At 41.7% G+C, this 22,539-nt stretch overlaps 1 protein-coding gene across 7 annotated transcripts in view; it reads left to right on the top strand.

The window, feature by feature from the left end:
- The first annotated feature begins 8,202 nt into the window (after positions 1-8,202).
- PHF3 (PHD finger protein 3) overlaps positions 8,203-22,539 on the top strand; it is a 50,910-nt gene continuing 36,573 nt past the window's right edge. For 3 of the 7 annotated variants that reach the window (XM_062626106.1, XM_062626109.1, XM_062626108.1), the window contains exon 1: positions 8,204-8,372. Coding sequence is in view for 1 of the 7 variants with exons in the window: in XM_062626105.1 (XP_062482089.1) it covers positions 18,942-19,185 (244 nt within the window). In the remaining 6 variants the exon portion in view is untranslated. Of the gene's footprint in view, positions 8,373-18,916; positions 19,186-22,539 lie in introns of those variants that run through there. The other 4 variants (XM_062626105.1, XM_062626110.1, XM_062626111.1 and 1 more) reach the window with 4 other exon arrangements.

Here is a 22,539-nt window from a genome sequence, read left to right as displayed (position 1 = left end):
CATTCCTGTGTAACATTATCTAGGTGTTCCTGCTCCAGCAGGGGGATTGGACTAGATGATCTTTCGAGGTCCCTTCCAATCTCTAGCATACTGTGATACTGTGATACTGTGAAAACCTAAGTAAGTATATCTAGTGGGCTGGAGTTTTAATTCTACTTTATTGGTAGAAGTTTCTACTGGCATGAATAGATTCTTATTTTTCACATAAACTTGTACGTGACAATATATCATCAGCAAATTTCACAGATACTTGTTCTGAAGAACTTGAATTACATTTGGGTTTTGGAGAAGAAATAATTGAAGGCAATAAACTCTTCTTCACAACTCATAGGCCCATTGTTATGATAGTGATCTGAATTGGACAGTGCCGCTTCAGCATTGACACATATTCCATTGGCTCTTAACTGGAGGCTACACACTCCTTGGTGTTTGCTTTCTTAAACTCCCTAGTAAATCTGTGTGTCACAAGGTAGGGCATGCAAACCCTGAACTTGCCTTTCACATTTCAATTCAACTGTACAACAACTTTCAATTCTTCCTAATAAAAGCACATAAAGGCAATGAGGGCATAGCAGATCTGTAAAGTTGGGAAAGAGTTCCCATATACTGCAAATACAACCATGTCTTTAAGCTCAATACACAAGGTGTTCTACAGTAACCAGGTCCTTTCTGCAATGCTACTTTCCTGCCAATTGACCCCCACCCTGTACTGGTGCATGGCCTATTACATGCACATGCAGGAGTTAACAACAGAAATTACAATGCTCTCCATCCACTGAAGCGACCATCTCATCAAATTCTATCAGATTGGTCAGACAATTCTTGACCTGGGTAAATCCAAGTTGGCATGCACACAATCCCTTCTTTTTCATGTGCTTCCTGGGAAAGAAAGTGAGGCTGATGGGTCTGTTTTTTCCCTGGATCATCTTTCTTGCCTTTCTTGAAGATGTGCATGAGGGTCTTCTTCCTCCAGACACCAGAAACTTCCCCAAACACCATAACTTTTCAAAGATTAGAGAAGTCTCACAACAACTTCAGCCAGCTCCAACATTATTCTTGCATGCATCCCATCTGCTTAACTGCTCCTAAACCTGATCTTTCTCTACTGTGTCTCAGTGTTAAATAAGACAAAGGCTACAAAGTTTATGGAAATAAGAATGTAGAATGAGAATAATTCACACAGGCAACTCCAAAGAGTTTCTTGTTTTCTAGTTGGAGGTTTTAGAAATTGCCAATGTCTAAATTTGGAAAAATCTGACTCTTCACATTTCAAGTTCAGAGGTAAAAGGTGGTGATCTTTGAATGGTATAAAGCTGTGCCAGGGGAGGTTTAGACTGGACATTAGAAAACATTCATTTACTCAGGGGGTGATAAAATACTGGTACAAGCTCCCTAGAGAGGTGATCAATGCCCCAGTCCTGTCAGTGTTTTAGAGGCATGTGAAGAATGCTAATATTAATATGCTTTAACCAGCTCTGAATTGGGCAGGCAGTTGGACTAAATGACCATGGTAAGTCCCTTTCAACTGGAATAGTCTATTGTGTTCCTTACCCTATCCTTTCTTTTCTTCTTTTTCTTTTATATACTGTGACAAAGCCAGAGGCAAGCACCCAGGAGCAGTTTCTGCGTCTATTGTTGCTAAGGCTGGGACTGAACCATGCAACTGCAGTTATATCCATGCATACCCAACCACTCTCCCTGAGAAGCACTGGGAGCAGCGGCCTGTTTGTGTTGGTAGGGCATAAAGGCTAGGAATATACTGACATAATATATAATATTATATCCATACAGAAATGATTATTTAACTGCATTTTCATAAAACCTACAATAAGATCAAGAATTGTGCTAAGGAATATCAGAATGTTATGCATAGCTCTTGTTAACATTTGTCTAAGACAGATGAATTCAAACTAAAGCATGTGTGCTTAATAAGATTTCTTCTCCAACGGTGTGGAAGAATTTTAGCAATATCAAATTCAAATTGTACCATGCCCACTCCCCTGATACTTGATGCTATATCACAGTTGTCAGGAAAAGCACTTAAAACAACTGGTTGCTGAACATGCATAGAGCATAGAGATTAATGGAGTACATGTCTGCATAGGAAATGCAATGCTCAATGTTACTGGAAAATCAGAGAGGAAATCTCACACATTAGAAATCAGCTTTACAAGGAACTTGTACAGGTTTTAATGCATGACATATCACATGCACACTACAATGCTTATCCATAAAGCTATAGGGATACAGAAAATTATTTATATGAATACAAATTACTTAATAACTGGTACTCTCTCAGATCTCTCTTCTTACAAATATACAGAAAATAAGCCCTGACAAATATCAAATGCGCATTTATGCAATATAAAATTACTTGTTATTGTCCTTTACTACTGTTTTATTTATTTATTTATTTATTTATGTTCCACAGAACATAAAAAATAAGGTAAACAGCACTGGAGTGAAATCTCACTCTAGTGAGATTGAGAGGATTAGTAACTCTAGCAGCAGTTCCATAAGCAACTGCCCAAACTAGTCTGGGAGATAAGCCTCAAAGGCCTGTTTTGCGCTAGCTATCATAGTTTGCTTTCCTCTAGCACTCCATAACCTCATTCAAGGATTTTTTGTGTGTGTGTGTGGTGTACACAAATCTCTGCAAACAATTTCAACGATAATGTCCTGGGTTCCGCAGTAGCAGTCATGTTTTTCCTTTGTGTTAACTGGTGCAGTGCAGTGTTTTGACTTTCAGCTCGGGAACAGAGCTGATAACAAGGATATTTTGGTTTGGCCAAGGACTTCGTGAGGCTCATGCTCTGCCAGGGAGGAGGGGAGGCTGTGAGGAAGCAGAGACGGGGCGCCTGACCCGGGCTAGCCGGGGAGGTATTCCATACCACAGCACGTCATGCCCGGGGTGAGGGGTAACTGGGAGTTACCCAGAAGGAGAGGGCTTCCGGGTGGAACTCATTTTCTTGGCCGGTGGTATCGTATTCTCTTCCCTTGTTATTTTCCCTTATCATTGTTTTAGCTGATAGTAGCGGTGGTGATTTGTTGCTGGACTGTTTTTGTCTCAACCCGTAGGAGTTGCACTCTCTCGATCCTCCTCCCCGTTCCTCCGGGAGCGGGGAAGGGGAGAGCCCCGGTGCGGGGAGGCGGGGGGGGGGAGACGGACACGGACCTCGATTGTTGTCAGCTCGGCACCACTCACTGGGAGTGAGTGAACAAGCTACCTGACTGGGTTTAAACCACAACAGATATCCATTTTATCCTTCTGGGATAAAATGGCTTTTTTCTTTTTTTTTTTTCCCAGCCTCTAATATGTGTATTCCATTAGATAATTCTTACTAAATAGCTTGTACCTTCTGTATGCTTCATTTCTGTACAAAATGTACCCTCAGTCATACAATCAATAGCTAAACATCCTTTGTCTTCAGAACCTCACCTTTGTTCACCAAAGTGTACTGTTGATTTTAAAAGCTACAGTCCCTTTCACCTGTGGAACTGAATGGTTTTCTGCTACCTCCTAGAGTATGACATGCAACCACTGTCTGAAATGACCGGCAGCTGCTAGCAAGTTTTTGTGTGCGGAAAGAGAATGATCTTATCTTAAACTTGGTGGAAAGGGGGTAAAGTGGAACATGTTACTCCTCCTGTACTAGCTACAGCAAGGAAAGTTGGGCATTATAAGGAAAAATGGTGTCAAAATCAGTCATTGTTAATAAAAAGTGGGACTAGAAAATTTTAGATTATTGACTGTTACTGTTCTGCATTTGAAGAAGTCAAATAATTCTTATTACAATAAGAAATAGAAAAGATCTGAGGAACCAAGTTTTAAATTTTGCTAAGGATACTAGTTCACAGTAATTTACATCAAATAGGAAGCTATCAGGAGAACTGGCTACCCCGGATTTGGAGAAGGCTGAAGTTCTTAATGACTTCTTTGCCTTGGTCTTCAATGGCAAAGGCTCTGACCAAACCACCCAAGTCTTGGAAGGCAGATGCAGGGACTGTGAGAATGAAGACCCTAGGTCCACTGTAGGAGAGGATCTGGTTCAAGACCATCTTAAGAACCTGAATGTACACAAGTACATGGGACCTGATGAAATCCATCCATGAGTCCTGAAGGAGCTAGGAAGTGAAGTTGCTAAGCCACTGGCCATCATATTTGAAAAATCATGGCAGTCAGGTGAAGTTCCCAATGACTGGAAAAAGGGAAATATAACCCCCATTTTCAAGATGGGGAAAATGGATGACACAGGGAATTACAGACCAGTCAGTCTCACCTCTGTGCCTGGCAAAATCTTGGAGCAAATTCTCCTGGAAGGCATGCTAAGGCGCATGAAAAACAGCAAGGTGCTTGGTGACAGCCAGCATGGCTTCACCAAGGGGAAATCCTGCCTGACCAATCTGGTGGCCTTCTATGATGGGGCTACGGAACTGATGAACAGGGGTAGAGCAGCTGATGTCATCTACCTGGACACTGTCCGCATGACATCCTTGTCTCTAAATTGAAGAGACATCAATTTGATAGATGGACCACTCAGTGGACAAAGAGCTGGCTGGATGGCCTCACGCAAAGAGTTGTGGTCAATGACTCAGTGTCCAGCTGGAGACCAGCAATGAGTAGTGTCCCTCAGGGATAGGTGCTTGTTCAACATCTTTGTTGCTGACATGGACAGTGGGATTGAGTGTGCCCTCAGCAAGTTTGCCAATGACACCAAGCTGTGTGGTTCGGTTGATAGGCTGGAGGGAAGGAATGCCATCCAGAGGGACCTTGACATGCTTGTGAGGTGGGCTGATGGCAACCTCATGAAGTTTAACCATGTCAAGTGCAAGGACCTACACCTGGATCAGACCGATCCCAGGCACAGCTACAGGTTGGGCAGAGAAGAGGTTCAGAGCAGCCCTGCAGAGAAGGACTTGGGGGTGTTGGTTGATGAGAAAATGAACATGAGCCAGCTTCAGTGTACGCTTGCAGCCCAGAAAGCCAACCGTATCCTGGGTTGCATCAAATGGAGCGTGAGCAGCAGGTCGAAGGAGGTGATCCTGCCCCTCCACTCTGCTCTCGTGAGACCTCACTTGGAGTTTTGTATGCAGTTCTGGTGTCCTCAACATTAAAAGGACATGGAACTGTTGGAACAAGTCCAGAGAAGGGCCATGAGGATGATCAGGGACTGGAGCACCTCCTGTACGAAGACAGGCTGAGGAAGTTGGGGCTATTCAGCCTGAAGAAGAAGAGAAGTCTGTGTGGAGACCTCATGGCAGCCTTCCACTATCTGAAGGGGGCCTATAAGGATGCTGGGGATGGACTCTTCATTAGAGACTGTAGTGATAGGACAAGGGGTAACAGGTTAAAACTTAAACAGGGGAAGTTTAGATTGGATATAAGAAGGAAATTCTTTCCTGTTATGGTGGTGAGGCACTGGAATAAGTTGCCCAGGGAGGTTGTGAATGCTCCACCCCTGGTGGTGTTCAAGGCCAGGTTGGACAGAGCCTTGGGTGGCATGTTTTAGTGTGAGTAGTCCCTGCCTATGGCAGGGTGGTTGGAACTAGATGATCTTAAGGTCCTTTCCAACCCTAACCTATGATTCTATTCTATGATTCTATAGTTATTGGCCAACTGCTATAAAATATCTCAGCTTTTGAGCTTTTGACAGGAGCAAATACCACTATGCAGCACAGGAGAAAACCTGCCAGTTTGCTATTGTGTCAAACAACTCCTTTATCCAGATAAGTGTATGGAACAATACAACACCCTTCTACATTTTGACAACCAGAGAACTAGTAATTAACACTCAAAAGCGAGCCATGTTTAAGACCAGTACGGGAAGGCTGTTAAGAAAGTTATTCAGGAACCTCTTGGAAAGAGTTGTGGCTGAAAAGAGACTTGGAACGACAAGCAAATAAACTGCCTTCTGCTGCTTTCTCTTATGTTCAGGGCACTAGTTGACTGTTTCCTGAAAATAAATAGGTTGCTTTCCAATGGAAACAACTTGCAAGATCTGGATTATTACCAAGTAGCTCATGTGTAAAGGGACAACATGATAAAAAACATTGCTAGGAAAGATAGCAGATGGTGCAGTTGTAATTGGGTAAAGCTGATCTGCCATTGTATACAAAGATCTCTAATACCTATTAAATTGTCTGTTGAGGTGGATTTTTTCTTTTTCTTTTTTTTTCTTTTTTGTTAAATTAAACCACAATGAAGGTGCTACAGGTGGGCAAGGTAATTATTTATCTGACAAACTTGACTATAAAGGGACTGTCACAGCATGGGTCATGGTAAAATTATACCAACTCTATTAAACTGAGATGGGTCAGTGGAGTTACGTGACTTTTGAAATCATAAAGAAAGAACTGAATAGGGCAATGAACAATGATCAGATTACTAACAGTGCTTTGCCTTCTGCTTGTGTCAAAAGCAATGAGATCAAAATGGTTGAATGATGGAAAATTGCTGACATTCAGTATGCAACTGGATTTCACTTCCAATAGTAATTTTATTTCTTAGTATAATCTCGACAATGTGTCAGAGGTTTAGCACCTTGTTGAAAGACTGTGCTTAAAAAACCCTCTGAAGAAATTATGTGACCAGCCCAGTAGCTCAGTTCTGTACATTGTAAGAGAGTTGTTTTTTTTTAAAGACGCTTGCCTTGGAAAGGAGTGAGAATTTCTGAAATTGGGAAGGCATGGGAAGAAAACTGGAATAAAAAAACCCTTGTGGTGATTTGCATAAAGGTGATACAAGAAGGACAGACAAAAAAAACCCCAACTAGGTTAAAAGCTGTGCTCTGCTTCAAAGGTGTTACTACCTTATTGCAACTACCCTGTGTAGCGCCTGAAAATGTCAGTTACCATGCCTTCAGTTTAAAGCCTCCTTTCCCACTGTGATGATAGCAAGAGAAATGTTTAATGTATTTCAGCCTATATGGCACCACAGAAGGCCCTAGAGAATAGGCATCTCAAAGACTGAAAGCAGAATTGAAAGAAAAAAAAGAAAAATGATCCATTTTAACTTCATCTTTTTGTTATTCTTTTTGTCCTGTCTTCCTAAGATGCTTGCATTTCATTACAGAATAGGAGGAATACATAAAGGTAGTATTAATACACTCATTCAGAAGGTAATTCTAAACTTGACTTTTAGAAATAATGTTAAAACTTTGTTTCTCTTTTGGGGGTGTATTCAATTTGCAACTTGATATATGCAGTAAACCCCCAGTACTGCACTTCATACCAGCCATGAGGCTGAAAGAAGCATACAAACATTGCATTTAACTAATGATATAATGCAAACTTGAAAGTCCTTTTCTAACATTATGTAGAGACCAATTTACTTGAGGCTCTGATGAGCGCTGTTAAGAGACGGAATCTAACATGCCGTAGTTTGAATTCATCTGCCTTGGACGAACTCGCACCACAAAAGCCTGCTCGGTGGGGATTTGTGCCAAGGTGTGTGCTACACGGACCTATAGTGCTTATGGAGAAACTGATAGCAGAAGGGAAGGTCAAGGAGGAAACGCGCCCCCCATCAGGGACTGACAGGCTCTGGAAACCGCTCCTGTTCAACCTGTAGCAACCGATGAACGTGGCACGCCGACGGCTGAAGGAACCTACCCGAGGCCGCCGGCACACAGGAAGAACCGACACCAGGCAGATTGCGTAACACTGACTGCTCCGAGGAACATCGGCCGTTTGCAAAGGCCTCAGTTACAGTCGCGCCCATCAGCGCGGTGCCGGGCCCGCCATCCCCTCCTAGGGCAGCGCCCTGCTCCCGCCTGTCTCCTCTGCTTTGGCCTTAAGGGGGTATGCGGCTGCCAGCCCTCACCGACCCGCAGGTCGAGCCCTGCCATGCGCGTTGCTCGGCGCTGCGGCCCCGAGGTCCCCGCCTTCGCAAGTGCCCGGGACGCGCCAGGCGCGCCATGCAGGCCGGCTCCGGTGGCGGGGCCCTCACGAGGCGTGGCGGCTGTACCCAGGAACAGCGGGTCCCCAAAAGCAAGCAGCGAGAAGCACCAAACCCCGGGAAAACTCCCGGCTAAACCCCGGCCCAACCCAGCCCAGCGCCTGCGCACCGCAGCCTCCTGCCCGCCCCCCCGTAAACAGGGGCGTCACGTGAGCGCCCGGGCCCGGCGCGGCTCTCCTGACGCCGCGGGGGCGCGCCTAAGGGGCAACGGGCACGCGGCCGGGACCGCGAGCCGAGCCGAGCCGAGCCAGGCCAGGCCAGGCCAGGCCGGGCGGGACTACCGGCGCTGAGGCAGCCCGCGCGCACCCCGCTCCCGCAGGCCGTGGGGGCTGCGTGCACCGCCCTTTCTCCCTGCGGCGCGGCCGCTGCATCCTTCACTCCGCGGCTCCGGGTTAGCGCTGGGCAGCGGAGCAGGGTGAGTTACCACTGCCGGGCAGCGCTGCGGACTGCGGGCAAGTAAAGGAGTTAGAGGGGGAGCGGCGGGGACAGCCAGGTTGCGCGGCCTCGTCCTGCCTTCGCCGGGGCGCGGGGGGCGGCCGGGCAGGGCTGAGCTGGGCTGGGCCTGCTACGGCGGCAGGGCCGCGGCCTGTCTTGGCCTGGCCTGACGCCTGGGCCCGGTGCGGTGGGGTGGCCCAGGTGGAAGCGGCCTGCTTCTGACGCGGCACCGCTGGCATGGGCTATACGCGGAGGCGATGCGGACGGTGGCAGTTGTGGAGAGGCTGCTCACGGTCTGGCAGCAGGCCCGGGGACGCTTTCTGTGCGAGCCGCGGCCGCCCCGCAGCGTTCCGCCCGGGCACGGCCTCGCGGGCTGGTGCTGACCTTGCGGAGGCTGAGCTCTGCGGCCCCACGGAGGCCGTGGCCCGGGCTCCTCGCCCTGCCCTCTGGCGTGGCGCTCTGGCCCCGGCCTCGCTGGCTGCTGCGGTCTTTCCGTTCTCCGCCCGCCCCGGCTTCCGTGCGGCACCCTGCCGAAGGCCCCCTGCCTGCAGTCGTGCTGCGGCTGGCTTTCCCGCACCGCTTCTCCTGCCCTGTGTTTGGTAGGTCTTGCCCCTTCTTAGCAGTGCTTGTCCCTTCCCATCTTATCTCATGAGCCGCTGATGCCTTCTTGCCCCACACAACGCTGAGGAACAAACGCTAATTTAGACCCCGCTGTGCTTCTTGCTATTGGTCTGACCCGTTCCGGGCTCCTCCTCTCGTCTCTCAAACTTAGCATCATCAACAATTTCTGCGTTTAACTCTTGTGTATAATACCCAGTGTAGGAAGTGCAGGAGAAAATGTGGTCATCGGCAGTATCTGGGGGATTCAGTGGCCTGGTAATATTTCCAGGTCCTGTTCTTGTATGATGCTCTTTTTGAGGGAATGTGTCCACACTTCTTGCTTGCTACTGGAATGCTAGTAATCGGTATCTGTGAGGCTATAGAAGAGCCATTGCTCAAATGATTGCGAGTGTGCTTTCTGTATGGTCTGCACAACAGAGACCTATTACAGCTATGAAGTAAGGGTCTAGAAGAGCACTCTGTGCTGTGTAGGTTGAGTTAGTAGAAATAAGCAGTAGAATGAAGCATAAAAGTGAGGAAGGTAATACAGGAGCATGTGATGACAACAGCTGCACCATACAAATTGTAGCTGTGGTGTTGTCTTTTATGTAGCTGTTAATCCATTATGTAATTTCTATACATTTGCAGTTATGAATATGGATGATAACATCACTAACCCGTGGAAATATTGTAGGATTAAATGAAAGGATGGTAAACATACAGCATCTCTTTAACACCATTAATTCGTGCTTTGTGTTGATTAGTAAATTAATATTTTGAGGTTTGGAACACAGTGTAAAGGAAATCATGAAAACTAGGATTTTATGTCTTGGAGTAATTACACTTAGTGTGTAGCCCACAATGAAACTGCTATTCAGCTCCCTTATTTGCTTTACCAAGTATTTTCTGCTTTCAATTTCTGTAGTTAGCTTTAAATATAATGCATAGAAATACACAGTTCTGAACACCTAAATTTTTTTCAGCTGTCATTGCCCATTACTCAGTCATTCGGTTTTTATGTGCATTTTATATTTACAAACTCTCAGGAATTTCAAGTAGCTGAAAGGGCACCTAACTACAAACTGTGTTCTCTAGATCTAATTCAGTATAGTTAACTGAAATAATTCAATACAGTAGTAAGGTGTTCTTAAGAAAAGAAAAGCTCTAAAACATCTGCAATTCTTATCAGCCATACTTTGCAACCTCCTCTTTTTAGAAAGCTGAGCTCTACCTCCTGGAGTAAATACTACTAATTTTGTGCAAAGACTTGAGTGGATGTATGCTGTATGATGGTTTTCTAAGCTGTTATTTTAATGGAAGTTTATATTAAAAAAATGTGCTTTTCCCTGGTCAACTTAAATATCATTATATCCAAGTCTTAAAAATAATAAGGGGAGATAAATTATTTGTAGGAAATAATCAATTTTGATTGTTTTATTGTATTATTCAGGCATGCTATGCCGGAAAGGTGTTTGTTTGTTGTAATGGCAAGGGAATATTCTTGAAAGGCAATATTATGAGGTAGCAATGGCAGTATCCACTAAATGGGGATATGAGTGACTGTTATGTAGGAGCAAAAAGCAAAAAATACAGACAGCTTGTGATACCTGCCTGAGTGGTGCCAATATAACTATGTGATGGTTGATATTTTCCTGTGGAATGAAGAAGCCATTAAGCTTCTAAATGCTTCTGAAAAACACTCTAATGTGTGTTTCCAAATTAGTCATTATCAGAGAAATGCTGACAAGTTTAAAAGATATTACAAATGAAATTATTCTGTTTGGGTGACTGACAAATAATCCGTGTAACATGTTACACAGCTTCCCATTTATACTGTGTTTAAGATGGAAATATTTAAAACAATACTTGAGGAATTTGAGGCTGGAAAAGAGTTGAAGTGCGTAGCAGTAGTGATGGAAAAATAATCCTCATCTTTTTCTTTTCAGAGAAATGTCTCACAAAATTCTAGAGTTAGATTTAGTGATGGAGAGAATAATAGAACGGTGTATAATATTTACGGTATTCAAGAGTATTCATTGATGGTATAGCAAGTGAAAACAATGTACTTTACAAAATAAATTTGCAAGATTTTAAAAGATAAAGACATATTTGTAACAGATCAGAACTTCCAGTGCAGCAGTGTGCCTCTTCTAGCTGTAAAGTGAGGGTGAGGAATTTTTGGGGTATTTTTGGGGAAGTAAGTCTGTTCAAAGATAACAGTTGATTTTCTGTGATATAATAATTTGATCTTGATTAAGAAAAGGCTTCTCTGTACTTTTTCTGCATTTCATTCTATTCTGATTAAATCCTTTGAAATTGACTTTTTCTTCTTCACTGAAATGAGGTGTAGTTGTGGCTGGTGAATGTAATTCTTTTGGATAGTGAAGGTTTAATAAAGAGAATACCTTGAGCTGTCTGCTTTTCTTCAAATGCCATGATAACAAGGAGTAAGGGATCTCCTGTGTCAGTGAGGACAGCAGCAAGCTTCAGATTATAGACAGATTTTTGGGATGTGATTATTACTTGATGTGTCAGACTATTGAGATTTCAGTAGCAGAATGCTAAGATTCGTGTCAGTTGGTGTCTGAAGACTAGGGTGAGTAGAACACAAAAATAGTGTAGAAGAGCTGGTTAAGAACAAATTAAATGCTCAGATTTGTGTTTCTTTGATTTGTGACAGGGCTTTGGTTTTGGTGCCACTAAAAGCTGTATCTTTGATTTTTAAATGCGGGATTAAATAGTAAATAATAAATAGGGGATTTACATAAGGCAACGTATGGTGTATGCATACTTACAGGTAGATGTTTCTGGCATACAGGTTTTGTTAGTATACCTGGGCCTCCTTTGCAGTAATACTGGTGTTTAAGATGAACCTGTTAAGTATATATAGCTGTTAGGCAGGTCTTTGACAGTGTCCTGTTCAATGTGAGATGGGTAAATGAGGAAGATCAAATTTTATTATGCTCAAAGGCCAAAGCTCAGCAAACCATGTTCTATCCAAGTGGTGTTTTTTTTTTTTTTGTTTTGTTTTGTTTTATTTTTTTTTGTTTTGTTTTGTTTTGTTTTTGAGAAAAGACATTGAAATGCTTTTTAACAGTTCTGAATGTGGTTTTTGGGGGCTGCTTTGCAGTTCATATGCTCATAAATCAAAGAGCTTGTCCCATCAAAAATGTTTTGCAAGCTAAGTCAGTTCCTGAAGATTGCCCTAGATGATGGGATTTGAGGCAGTGTGAACCAGAGTAGAAAGTGCGTTAGCGTGAGAGTTGTAGAGTCAAAGTTTTCTTGCCAGCTCTGCCACTGATGCACTCTCTGGTATTGACTTCCTTTTCTTATCCTGTGATGTATTTAGACTGTGAGCTCAGTTGGCCAAGATGTTACTGTAGAGGACCTGGTTCTTGGGTTTGGTGTTTTGTCCTGTAGTATCCGTGTGTGTCATGAGTGCAGCTGCTATTGCTTAAAACACACTTCACATTAATTTTCAGTTAGGTGCTTGTGACCTTAAACTTTAAAGTTGTGTAGATGAGGAAGGGGAAGGTATCAGTGAGCACATGGGATGGTCCAACATCACAGCTCCAGTGAACAAAGACAGGCATTTTATACTTTGATTACCTTGAATGCTCTTTTTAGGTTATAGTATTTGCCAGAAGACTTGGGTGAGGATTTTTTATTTTTTATTATTACCTGCCTGTGGTGTTCCCTAATTTAATTTCCTAATTGAATTGAAAATTTATAACTTTCGATTACAGTGCAGTTTCCCTCTTTTGATGAAAAGTTATTATTTGATTCCTCTGTGACAGTGTGGGGTCAGCTTTTCCCATGTCTTTTGACACTGAAGGTGCTATTTCTCCAAATAGCTCTGTTCTTTTTGTATACTTTTCTGACCAGCATTTATTATTACTACTTGAAGAAATAAATATAATAGGGATTTTTTTTTATGGAGTATGTTACTGTTATGACTAGTCCTTGCTCTCAGTCATTTGGCCCATGGGTAAGCTAAAGGAAGGTGTTTACAGGTTAAGAGATCAAGTCTTGTATTTTGAGTGTTGCGATGTTTCCAACACAGTCCAGTCAATAACTAGATTTACAAAAGCATTTAAAAGTACTAGATGGGTTCACTGAATTTGAAGCACCAGACACTATTAAGAAAGGTACATACATGAAATGGAAGTAACTGTGATCTTCAGCAGCCTCAAACTCACTGATTCAGGTAGGTCAATAAAGTGGATAGGATATTAAACAGCTAGGATTTTGAGTATTCTAAATAAGCAGTGTAAGAGTTTTTTCCTTTATTTGGTTATGTTCATTCAGATCCCCCTTATTCCCAATTTAGGCATTTTTTGTTAAGTCTCTTTATGGAAATATTGTATGTTTCTGAAGTCTAATTTCTGAGGACTTTCATAAGCCAGAATTTTTTTTTTTAAATTCACAGTCATTAAACATACAGGAACTTCTATTCTATATTCCTAAATTTAAAATATATGCTAATATATGAGTGTCAAGTTTAAAATGAAAGATAACACCTGAAAGTCACACCCTGGGCAGAGAGGGGAGGAGAGAAAGTAATTACAGTGAATGTTATTTAAAAGTATGAAACCTGGTGGTCTCACTCCTTTTGATGCAACCCAGGATACAGTTGGCTTTCTGGGCTGCAAGCGCACACTGCTAGCTTGTGTTCATTTTCTCATCAACCAACACCCCCAAGTCTTTCTCCGCAGGGCTGCTCTGAATCTCTTCTCTGCCCAACCTGTAGCTGTGCCTGGGATTGCTCCGACCCAGGTGTAGGACCTTGCACTTGGCATGGTTAAACTTCATGAGGTTGGCATCAGCCCACCTCACAAGCATGTCAGGGTCCCTCTGGATGACATTCCTTCCCTCCAGGGTATCAACCGAACCACACAGCTTGGTGTCATTGGCAAACTTGCTGAGGGTGCACTCAATCCCACCGTCCATGTCAGTGACAAAGATGTTGAAAAAGACCGGTCCCAACACCGATCCCTGAGGGACACTACTCGTTACTCATTACTGGTCTCCAAAGGTGATATTATGACATCCCTGACTTAAACTAATTCAGCAGCTGAAGAAATTTTTCTTTTTTTTTTAAGCTGACTCAGGCTGAAAAAGGAAATGACATTGAGACCATGAAGAGATTTTATGGTAAACATAACGTGAGTGAGATTTGGGAAGTCATATTTAATTGACATGCTTTTTCTCTTTAACATGGTTGTTTTTAGTGATGCAGTCAGTGATGAAAGATTCCAGTTGGTGGGTTACTTCTGTGAGTACCTGCTGTTGCAGTGGGGAGGCTGTTTGAAACAAATCAGTCTTAAAAATGTAAGAGAAAGGTACTTTATTTAAGGAATCAAGGAGAATGCTTTCTATACCTGAAGCTTTTCTTGATGGTCAGATCTTGTTGCTTCCACACTCCTGTGTCTTGCTATGCTGTGTGCTGTCGCAGTCTCAGTACATGCCCTGGTGTTGCAGGAGCCAGCAGGTAGAAGTTTCATGTCTGTCCAGACTGAACCTGGCTCAGACTTCCTCCTCTGTCATTTTCTCCTTTGCCTTGTGTTTGACTGCTCCTCTTCTCAGTGGTTCTCCATACATGAGACTTTCCATATTCTGTTGCTTCTGATTAACTACCCAGTGGGAAAGCACTTTTGAATTATTGCATGGTGGGGGTATGCTTGGTATGTGCACTTTTGCTGTGAGTGATGCTAAGCCATTGGCCTTTAAGGTTCAAGTGGAGGACACAGCTGTTTTTCAGGGGAACAATGAATTCCTCCTCCAGGTGGTTAGAATTATCTTTGGAAATAAGTGACCATGAAAAACTAAACTCTGTTTTTACTTTTACCTCTGGCTACTTTTTTCAGTGTGTTTCAAATGCAAAATAAACCGTTCAAAATGCATACACTTTAGGCATTGTGTAAGGGCAGGTTTTTTTTTTTTTCTTGTAGCAACTGTTTCGAACAGTCAGCTGTGTAGCAGGAAGTGTGTCTTTCATTGTCAGTCCCACAGATACTACACTTCACATGAATCTAGTAATGCTAGAAATAATTTTCTAAACTTGATACATTACAAGTTATGCAAAGAACTGAACAGTGGTTTCTTGAATGAGGTAAAGCAAAAATTTGTTTTCATGCATTGAAGTTTTGATATGTATTCATATTGTAGAAAATTCCTCTTGAATTTTCTTTAATAACTAGTTAGGTGTCATTGAAGGTGGCTGTGGCCATTGTATGTATAGTTGCTTTCACAGTTATTTTGCAGTGCTTTTAGTGTTCTGAATGGCTGCATGGTAGTCTGGCAAAACTTGCTGGTATTCTTTTCTCATCGCACTGCTGAAATCAGGTTAGTTTCTGTCAGGAGTAATTTCTTTAGCAAGAGCTAACATCCTGCTTGAGCTTTGCTACTTAACACTGTTCCTAATGAAGAGGTGAGAGCTGCTTTGGTAACAGCAGTGTTTGAGTAACAATTATATAAGTGTTCCCCTTCTTTCCAGAAAGAAAACCTGGAGGTGCATTATTGTAAATGTGTTCAAAGGCCCTGCCGCTCCTTAATTTTGGGTACAAAAGGTTTCTTGTAGTAATTCAGAGGTGTTCTGTTGTTAGTGTCAGGGTTCCCTTTATCTGTTACTCTTGTGCTACTGTGCTAATATGAAAAAAAAACATAAACTTTACAGGAAGGTGTTTGAAAGTACTGTATTGGGGCATTTATAATAATTTGCTTACTTTAAGCCACTGCAGCTCATGCATTTTGTCCTCAGTAGTATCAGATTGTTGTAACTACATGGCATAATAAATATGGATTATACAGTGCAGCGGGCTTCCTCAGCAGCAGTTAGTTTGCCAGATCAGGAAATTATTTTGGCAACTGCACAAGGAATGTGGGCTATAAGTGCTAGTTGGCATGGTGTACATGTAGAAGCACTGCATTGCTTGGTAAGAATAGTCCATTTTTTGGTGAGGGAGCTTTAAGTTGTGACACACTTGCTGCTGTGTGACTCTTATATGCTTATTAAATGCACCTGTGTCCTGGATTCAGCAGTAGCATTCATTTTCCTCCTTCTTAGTAGCTGCTGCAGTGCTGTGTTCTTGACTTTCAGCCTGGGAACAATGCTGATAACACCAATGTTTTTAGTTGTTGCTAGGTAATGTTTACTCTGACTAAGGACTTTGTGAGTCTCATGCTCTGCCAGGGAGGAGGGGAAGCCGGGAGGAAGCAGAGACAGGACACCTGACCCAAACTAGCCAAAGAGGTATTCCATACCACAGCATGTCATGCCCAGTATATAAACTGGGGACAGTTACCTGGAAGGGCTAGATCACTGCTCGGGTTGGGCTGGGTATCGGTCAGTGGGTGGTGAGTGGTTGTATTCTCTTAGAATCATAGAATAGTTAGGGTTGGAAAGGACCTTAAGATCATCTAGTTCCAACCCCCCTGCTGTGGGCAGGGACTACTCACACTAAACCATCTCACCCAAGGCCTCGTCCAACCTGGTCTTGAACACTGCCAGGGATGGAGTCTTCACAGCCTCCCTGGGCAACCTATTCCAGTGCCTCACCTCCCTAACAGGAAAGAATTTCCTCCTTATATCCAATCTAAACTTCCCCTGTTTAAGTTTGAACCTGTTACCCCTTGTTCTGTCACTACAGTCCCTAATGAAGAGTCCCTCCCCAGCATCCCTATAGGCCCCCTTCAGTTACTGGAAGGCTGCTATGAGGTCTCCACGCAGCCTTCTCTTCTTCAGGCTGAATAGCCCCAACTTCCTCAGCCTGTCTTAATACGGGAGGTATCCTTTTTATGTTGAGAACACCAGACCCACACACAATAGTTCAGGTGAGTTCTCACAAGAGCAGAGTAGAGGGGCAGGATCACCTCCTTTGACCTGCTGGGCACACTCCTTTTGATGCAGCCCAGGATACGGTTGGCTTTCTGGGCTGCAAGCCCACACTGGTCCATCCATCAAATTGATGTCTCTTCCCTTGTTATTTCCTTTGTCATTATTATTATTGGTGGTAGCAGTAGTGATTTGTGTTATACCTTAATTACTGGACTGTTCTTATCTCAACCCGTGGGAGTTACATTATTTCGATTCTCCTCCCCATCCCTCCTGGCGCGGGGAGAGAACGAACGTGGCGGGGGGAGTGTGGCTGCATCGTTCTGAGTTACCGGCTGGGCTTAAACTATAACAACCTGCTGTGGCCTCACTTTGCTTCTTGCTAGCTGTTGCATCAGTAGGACATTGTGTATTAGACTGTTTTGTCATGGTTAGCGTGTAGATACTGTAAAGGCACTGTGCTCTTCAAAGGCATAATGCTGTACCTGACCATTGTTCTCCTGAGTTGCCCTGTGGGAGAAGGAAGACCGACATACTTAAAAAAAAAAAAAATGCCCCCAATCCCCGCAAACAAAGCAAAAAATAAAAAACAAAGCCCACAAACAGACAAACAAAACCCCAACAAAACAACAAACAAACAAAAACAAAGCAAAAAGAAACATTTTTTTAATGCTCACGTGTAGTTTTTGTTAATTTTGGAAATTAAATAAATTGTGTAAATAGGGTTGAAATTGTATCAGAGCTCTTACATGTGTATGGCTAGGATTTCCCCTGTTGATTGCTAAACCAGAAATGTCCCATTAATGCATATAAGGAAGCATATTTACTGTTACAGTAAGCATTAGGAGGTACTTGGATTTGTATAGTGGCAGGTTGCTGGAATAGGGGTCTAGAAAGTAATTCAAGCACTGCAAACTCTAAATCTCCTCCTTTTCCTTTAATTAGTGTGTTCATTAAAAAAAAAGAAAACAAAACAAAAAAAATCCTGTCTAGTGTGTGGGAGAGGGATGATGAAGGAAGGAGAGGGAGAGGGAGAGAAGTCCTTCTCCTGTTCCCAAAGCTTGAACAGCTTTGTGTATGCCAAAACTGGTCTCTCAGACTTTCCTTTATACCAAATTAAGCAAGGCACTGCTGCACTACTCCATTTTCCTTGCTTCTGTGATGATATTTGCTATAATTCTCTCTTTCCACTCTAAGATGTGCTTATGCTAAGGTTCTGAAGAAGCACTTTGATAACTTTTTTTTCTACTGTGTTGTGTCATACATTCTTATTAGTTGAATCTCTGCTGCAGTAGTTGCATTTCTGCTGTATCTCACATCAGGGATGTAGAAAATACCTTCTTGTAGAATGCAGGTGCCAGCTTTGAATACAGTTCCTTCAGTTTTACCTAAACTTCTTCAAAATGGAAACTTCTAAAAGGCTCTTGGCTGAAGGCCGCTCAGAATTCTCATGTACTTGATTGAGGTCAGGTTTTAATCTAAAGTTTCTGTAACTTTATTGAATTTAATGATAAGTGAAAAATAATAAGGCCTTGCTGCTTAAAAATAGTTTCTTGTTATGAAGTACTTGGTAGTTCTTTTATGAACAGAAATACAGTTCTTCTCAGTTTTGGGCCTGGTGTGTCAGGCTCCCGAGCCTTCTCAGCTCCACTGGTGTTGGTAGAAGCTGACCTCACCTTTTTCACATTTAAAGGTGAGGTATACTAGCAGTGCTGTTAACCAGGTTAGTTTTATCCCCCCCCCCCCCCCCCAGTGTCCCACTTCTTTCGGTTGGTTAAGGTTTAAACAAATTTTAGAAAGGAGGTGCTTCAGTTACCCACACTGTAGAAGTGGCAGTACTCTGATACTGATAGCAGAGTTTATATTAACTTAGCATGGTATTTCTTTTTTTAAATAATCAGTTGGAGAATTGATCTTTAGCTGTGCAGTCAGCCGTCCTGAGGCATAAGCAGATTCTTCTGTTTGTTACGATTCTAAAATACCTTAAGCATTCTTTATAAAACACAGCAGCCAAAACAATTTGCTGTTTTCTTAGGTGTTTTATAATTTGTAGCTTATTTTCTTATGGTATTTTTCTTGTCTTTCTATAGGGCTGAAAGACACACAGGACTCTTCATGGATATAGTTGATACATTTAACCATTTAATTCCTACTGAACACTTAGATGATGCCCTATTTCTAGGATCCAACCTGGAGAATGAAGGCTGTGAGGATTTTAGTACAAGTCAAAATGTCTTAGAGGATTCGCTGAAGAACATGCTCAGCGATAAGGATCCTATGCTAGGATCTGCAAGTGCACAGTTCTGTTTGCCTGTTTTGGATAGCAATGATCCCAATTTCCAGATGCCTTGTTCAACAGGTAAATCTTATAATTTTTTAAGATTACAATTTAAATTACAGTTATACTCTAGTACAAACCCTTTTTTGTGATGTAGAAGTATTACTTTGGGATTTCTGTCTCCTTCCTGCCCTTTTTGTTACGCTGCTTACATGCCTGGCATGTAAACTACTTGCAGTTCTTTTTAACTTTGTTGCTTAACCGTAGAGGAGGGCTCCTAATCTGGATCAGGAGTAATTTAGGCTTTGCCTTGAGTACGTGTAAATTATTCCAAATTAAAGTCATGATTTGTTTAGAGTACATACTGTGCCTCATCAGTGAAGTTGCTAGTTGTCTTAAAAAAATGTAGTAATTCTGGATTAGCAGTAGGAGTATGAGAGTTGTATGAATTACTGCTCTGACCTCAGGGTTATTTGTTTAGTTCTAGGCATTCTAGTACTGGGTTGATATGGATTCTGGGTGCTTTGGTTTGGTTGGCTTCAGGCAAAACCCTCAATGGTAATACAGTTCTCTTTTTTTGTTTACTGTTTGGAAACAATTTAGAGAAAAGTTTTAAATAAAAATAATTTTAGGTGTTGTGGAGTAGTTTTTGAAGGGTGGTTTTTTTTGTGTGTGTGTGTGTATGGTTTTTTTTTGTTTTTTTTTGTTTTTTAAAGGGTGAGCAGTCGCTAAAATTCTTTATATTGATGAACAGTTAGAATAATGAAACCAGCTTGTTGTAAGAGACGAAAGGACACTCTGCTTAATATTTTTCTATTTGAGTGAAAGTTAAAAAAAAAAAAAATATCTTGGGTTCATTACTGAAAGGTGGTGTAGGTCACTTTGATTATGTCAACGTGTATTTTTTCCAGTAACTTTTATAGCTGTTTCTGAAAATCCCAGTCATTTTCTGATGCAATAGATAGCTCGTGTTCCTACTAGCAGACTAAATTCTCACCCTCACTAAGTCTGTTACAGTGCAGAGATAAAAAAAAACAACCAAAACCAAAAAAAACCCAACCTGTAAATAAGAGGTAATACAGACTTCAGGTGATTGAAAAGCAAACTACAAAGCCAGAACAAGACATTTGGTCTTTACTACTTTAGTAGGATATTATTTGAGGCCATCCTTAATATTTTTGTTATTCTGTCTGTAGTCTGTATCCTCATACATTTTTGTAATCCCCAAAACAAAAGCATGTCGGTCTTAATGTGCATGAGTGTACAACGTACACAACCAAATTCCTCCTCTAATTTTTTTTTATTTCCTTCCAATAAAACAGTGATGCAGATCCTTTTTTCACATTGCATCCTGTGCAGCCTCTAGTAAACCTATACTGTTCAATTAACCATTGGGTGCAGTTGTAGGGAGACTTTTGAGGGCTTCTTGGCACATATTTATCCTAAAAATAATCAGCAGTGCAATAATTAATACTACTGATGGTAAAATAATCACAATTTTTCAGGTCCATTAAAATAAGCAAGCTAACTCTCTTATGTGAGGGCTGTTATTTCAGTCTGTCTGCAGACTAAGGGAATCAAAAAATGATTAGATTTAGAGGAGTTTGTTAATTTAAATTTTTTTTTTTTAATCTGAAAGCAAGAGTAGAGCCATATTTCAGTAAATAAATGAAAACATACAATTTTGAATTAATGTAGTATGCATTCAAACAGACATGAAATGTTCTTGCTGTTGCTTATTCTTTCTAGGTCTTGATAAGAACTGTCCCTATTCTGAGATGGTAGGACCACAGTATATATTTATAGGGTTTTTGTTTAGTTGAGAATAACAATTATCAGGTTAAAGGAAAGATTCTTTGCGTGTCTTTCTTCCTTGAGTATTCATACAGCTCATGATTGATTTGATCTGTCTGAGACTACTGGTGATCTAACACAGCTTATGTAGTCTGCTGGTAAGAATGCAGTCATACAAGATAATAGTACCCTTGGTAAGAATTATGCTTACAAAGCCTGTTGTTTGGTTTTGTTTTTTTTTTCCCAGGCATTATGTGTGAAAGCTAATCTTTGCCCCAACATCAATTTGTCTAAAAAATAAAAAAGCGCAGTTCTTTCCCACAAAACTTGCCTTACTTGCATCCTTAGAGCTACAACTCCATTGGTGTGTCATATGGAATGATGGTGTGCTTTATTCTGATCCTTCCAGTTCTTACCCCTTAGCCCCCTATTGCTTTAAGCAGTATGGTAACAGAATGGTTTGTTATTGGCTCTTTCACTAGGGCTATAATTGTACTTAGAAAAATGTATTGTCAGTAAAGTTTTACTAGGTTGAGGTACATTTGTTGTTACCTATTTAAGTTAATGAGGGCAAGACTTAGGAGATGCTGGAATGATAGATGATGGTGTTTTTTATGGTATTGATACCATTCAGGAAGAAAAGAGTTAAAGTTAACTTTTTCCAGAGGTACAGATTTATTTACTACAATTTATTTTAGACCTTCAAACAGTATTTTGCGTAATCCATGCCTAGACCATGGAACTGTTTAAGAAAAAGAACAAAATGCTCATGGAAATTAGTTTAGAGAGCCAGCAAAGGACAGACTGCTCCATGAATAACTGGAATGTACTCTCTTCAGTCCAGTTTTTAAAGTGGTGAAGATTTCATGCTATAGCTTATTTGATTGCTGTGAGGAAGCTGAAGACATAAAGGTAAAAGTAGTTGGATTGAGGAGGTGAGCTGCCTAAAGTGGTATTAGGTATCATAGACAACATGGAGGAGCAGAAGGTGTGGCTAACTAATACTTCTTTGAAAGCCAGGTTTGAGCAGAGTTCAAGAGTATTTGTAAATGTGTACACAAACCAAGACACTATAGTCTTTCAACCCAAGGAGCTTGTACCATGTTCTAAATATGAAATTTCTCAGGTGACCATGGGTATATGTGAGTGTCAGCAGCTTTGAGAAAGACTCGTTTCAGGCATGCTTACTCCCGTACCAAATTACTCGTGATCGTGACATTTTCTCTGCCTCATTTTGGAGATCAAGTCTTTTTGTCCAAGGACACTTTCTCTCTTGCTCATAACTGAGGTTTTTTGCTATTTTTCTTACAGCTACATTGACATTAGTTCTTGTTGGGTGTTTTTTACAGGCCTAATCCAGAGTTATTACTTATCAACATTGCATCTGTCTTGCTTAGCTTCCGGGTTTATATTGCACATCATTTACCATGAACTAGCTTTTTTGTTCGTAGCAAGCTCTGTATGCTGAGTTACCAGTTATATGACTGTATGTCATGTAACCAATTGCTACCAGTATGTTTTTTAAACAGCTCAAGTACTTGTCTGTAAGACAGAAACACATAGCTTTCTGTGAGTTGAAGTTTAATTTCCAGTCAGTGCTTGTTAGAGGCATCTATCCAGACAACGCAAGTTTTGTGAGTT

Source organism: Pezoporus occidentalis, unplaced genomic scaffold (assembly GCF_034315485.1).
Source record: "Pezoporus occidentalis ecotype Australia unplaced genomic scaffold, CSIRO_AGI_Poc_V1 ctg29, whole genome shotgun sequence".
Taxonomy (NCBI): Eukaryota; Metazoa; Chordata; class Aves; order Psittaciformes; family Psittacidae; genus Pezoporus; species Pezoporus occidentalis.
This window is presented reverse-complemented; position numbering and strand designations above follow the sequence as displayed.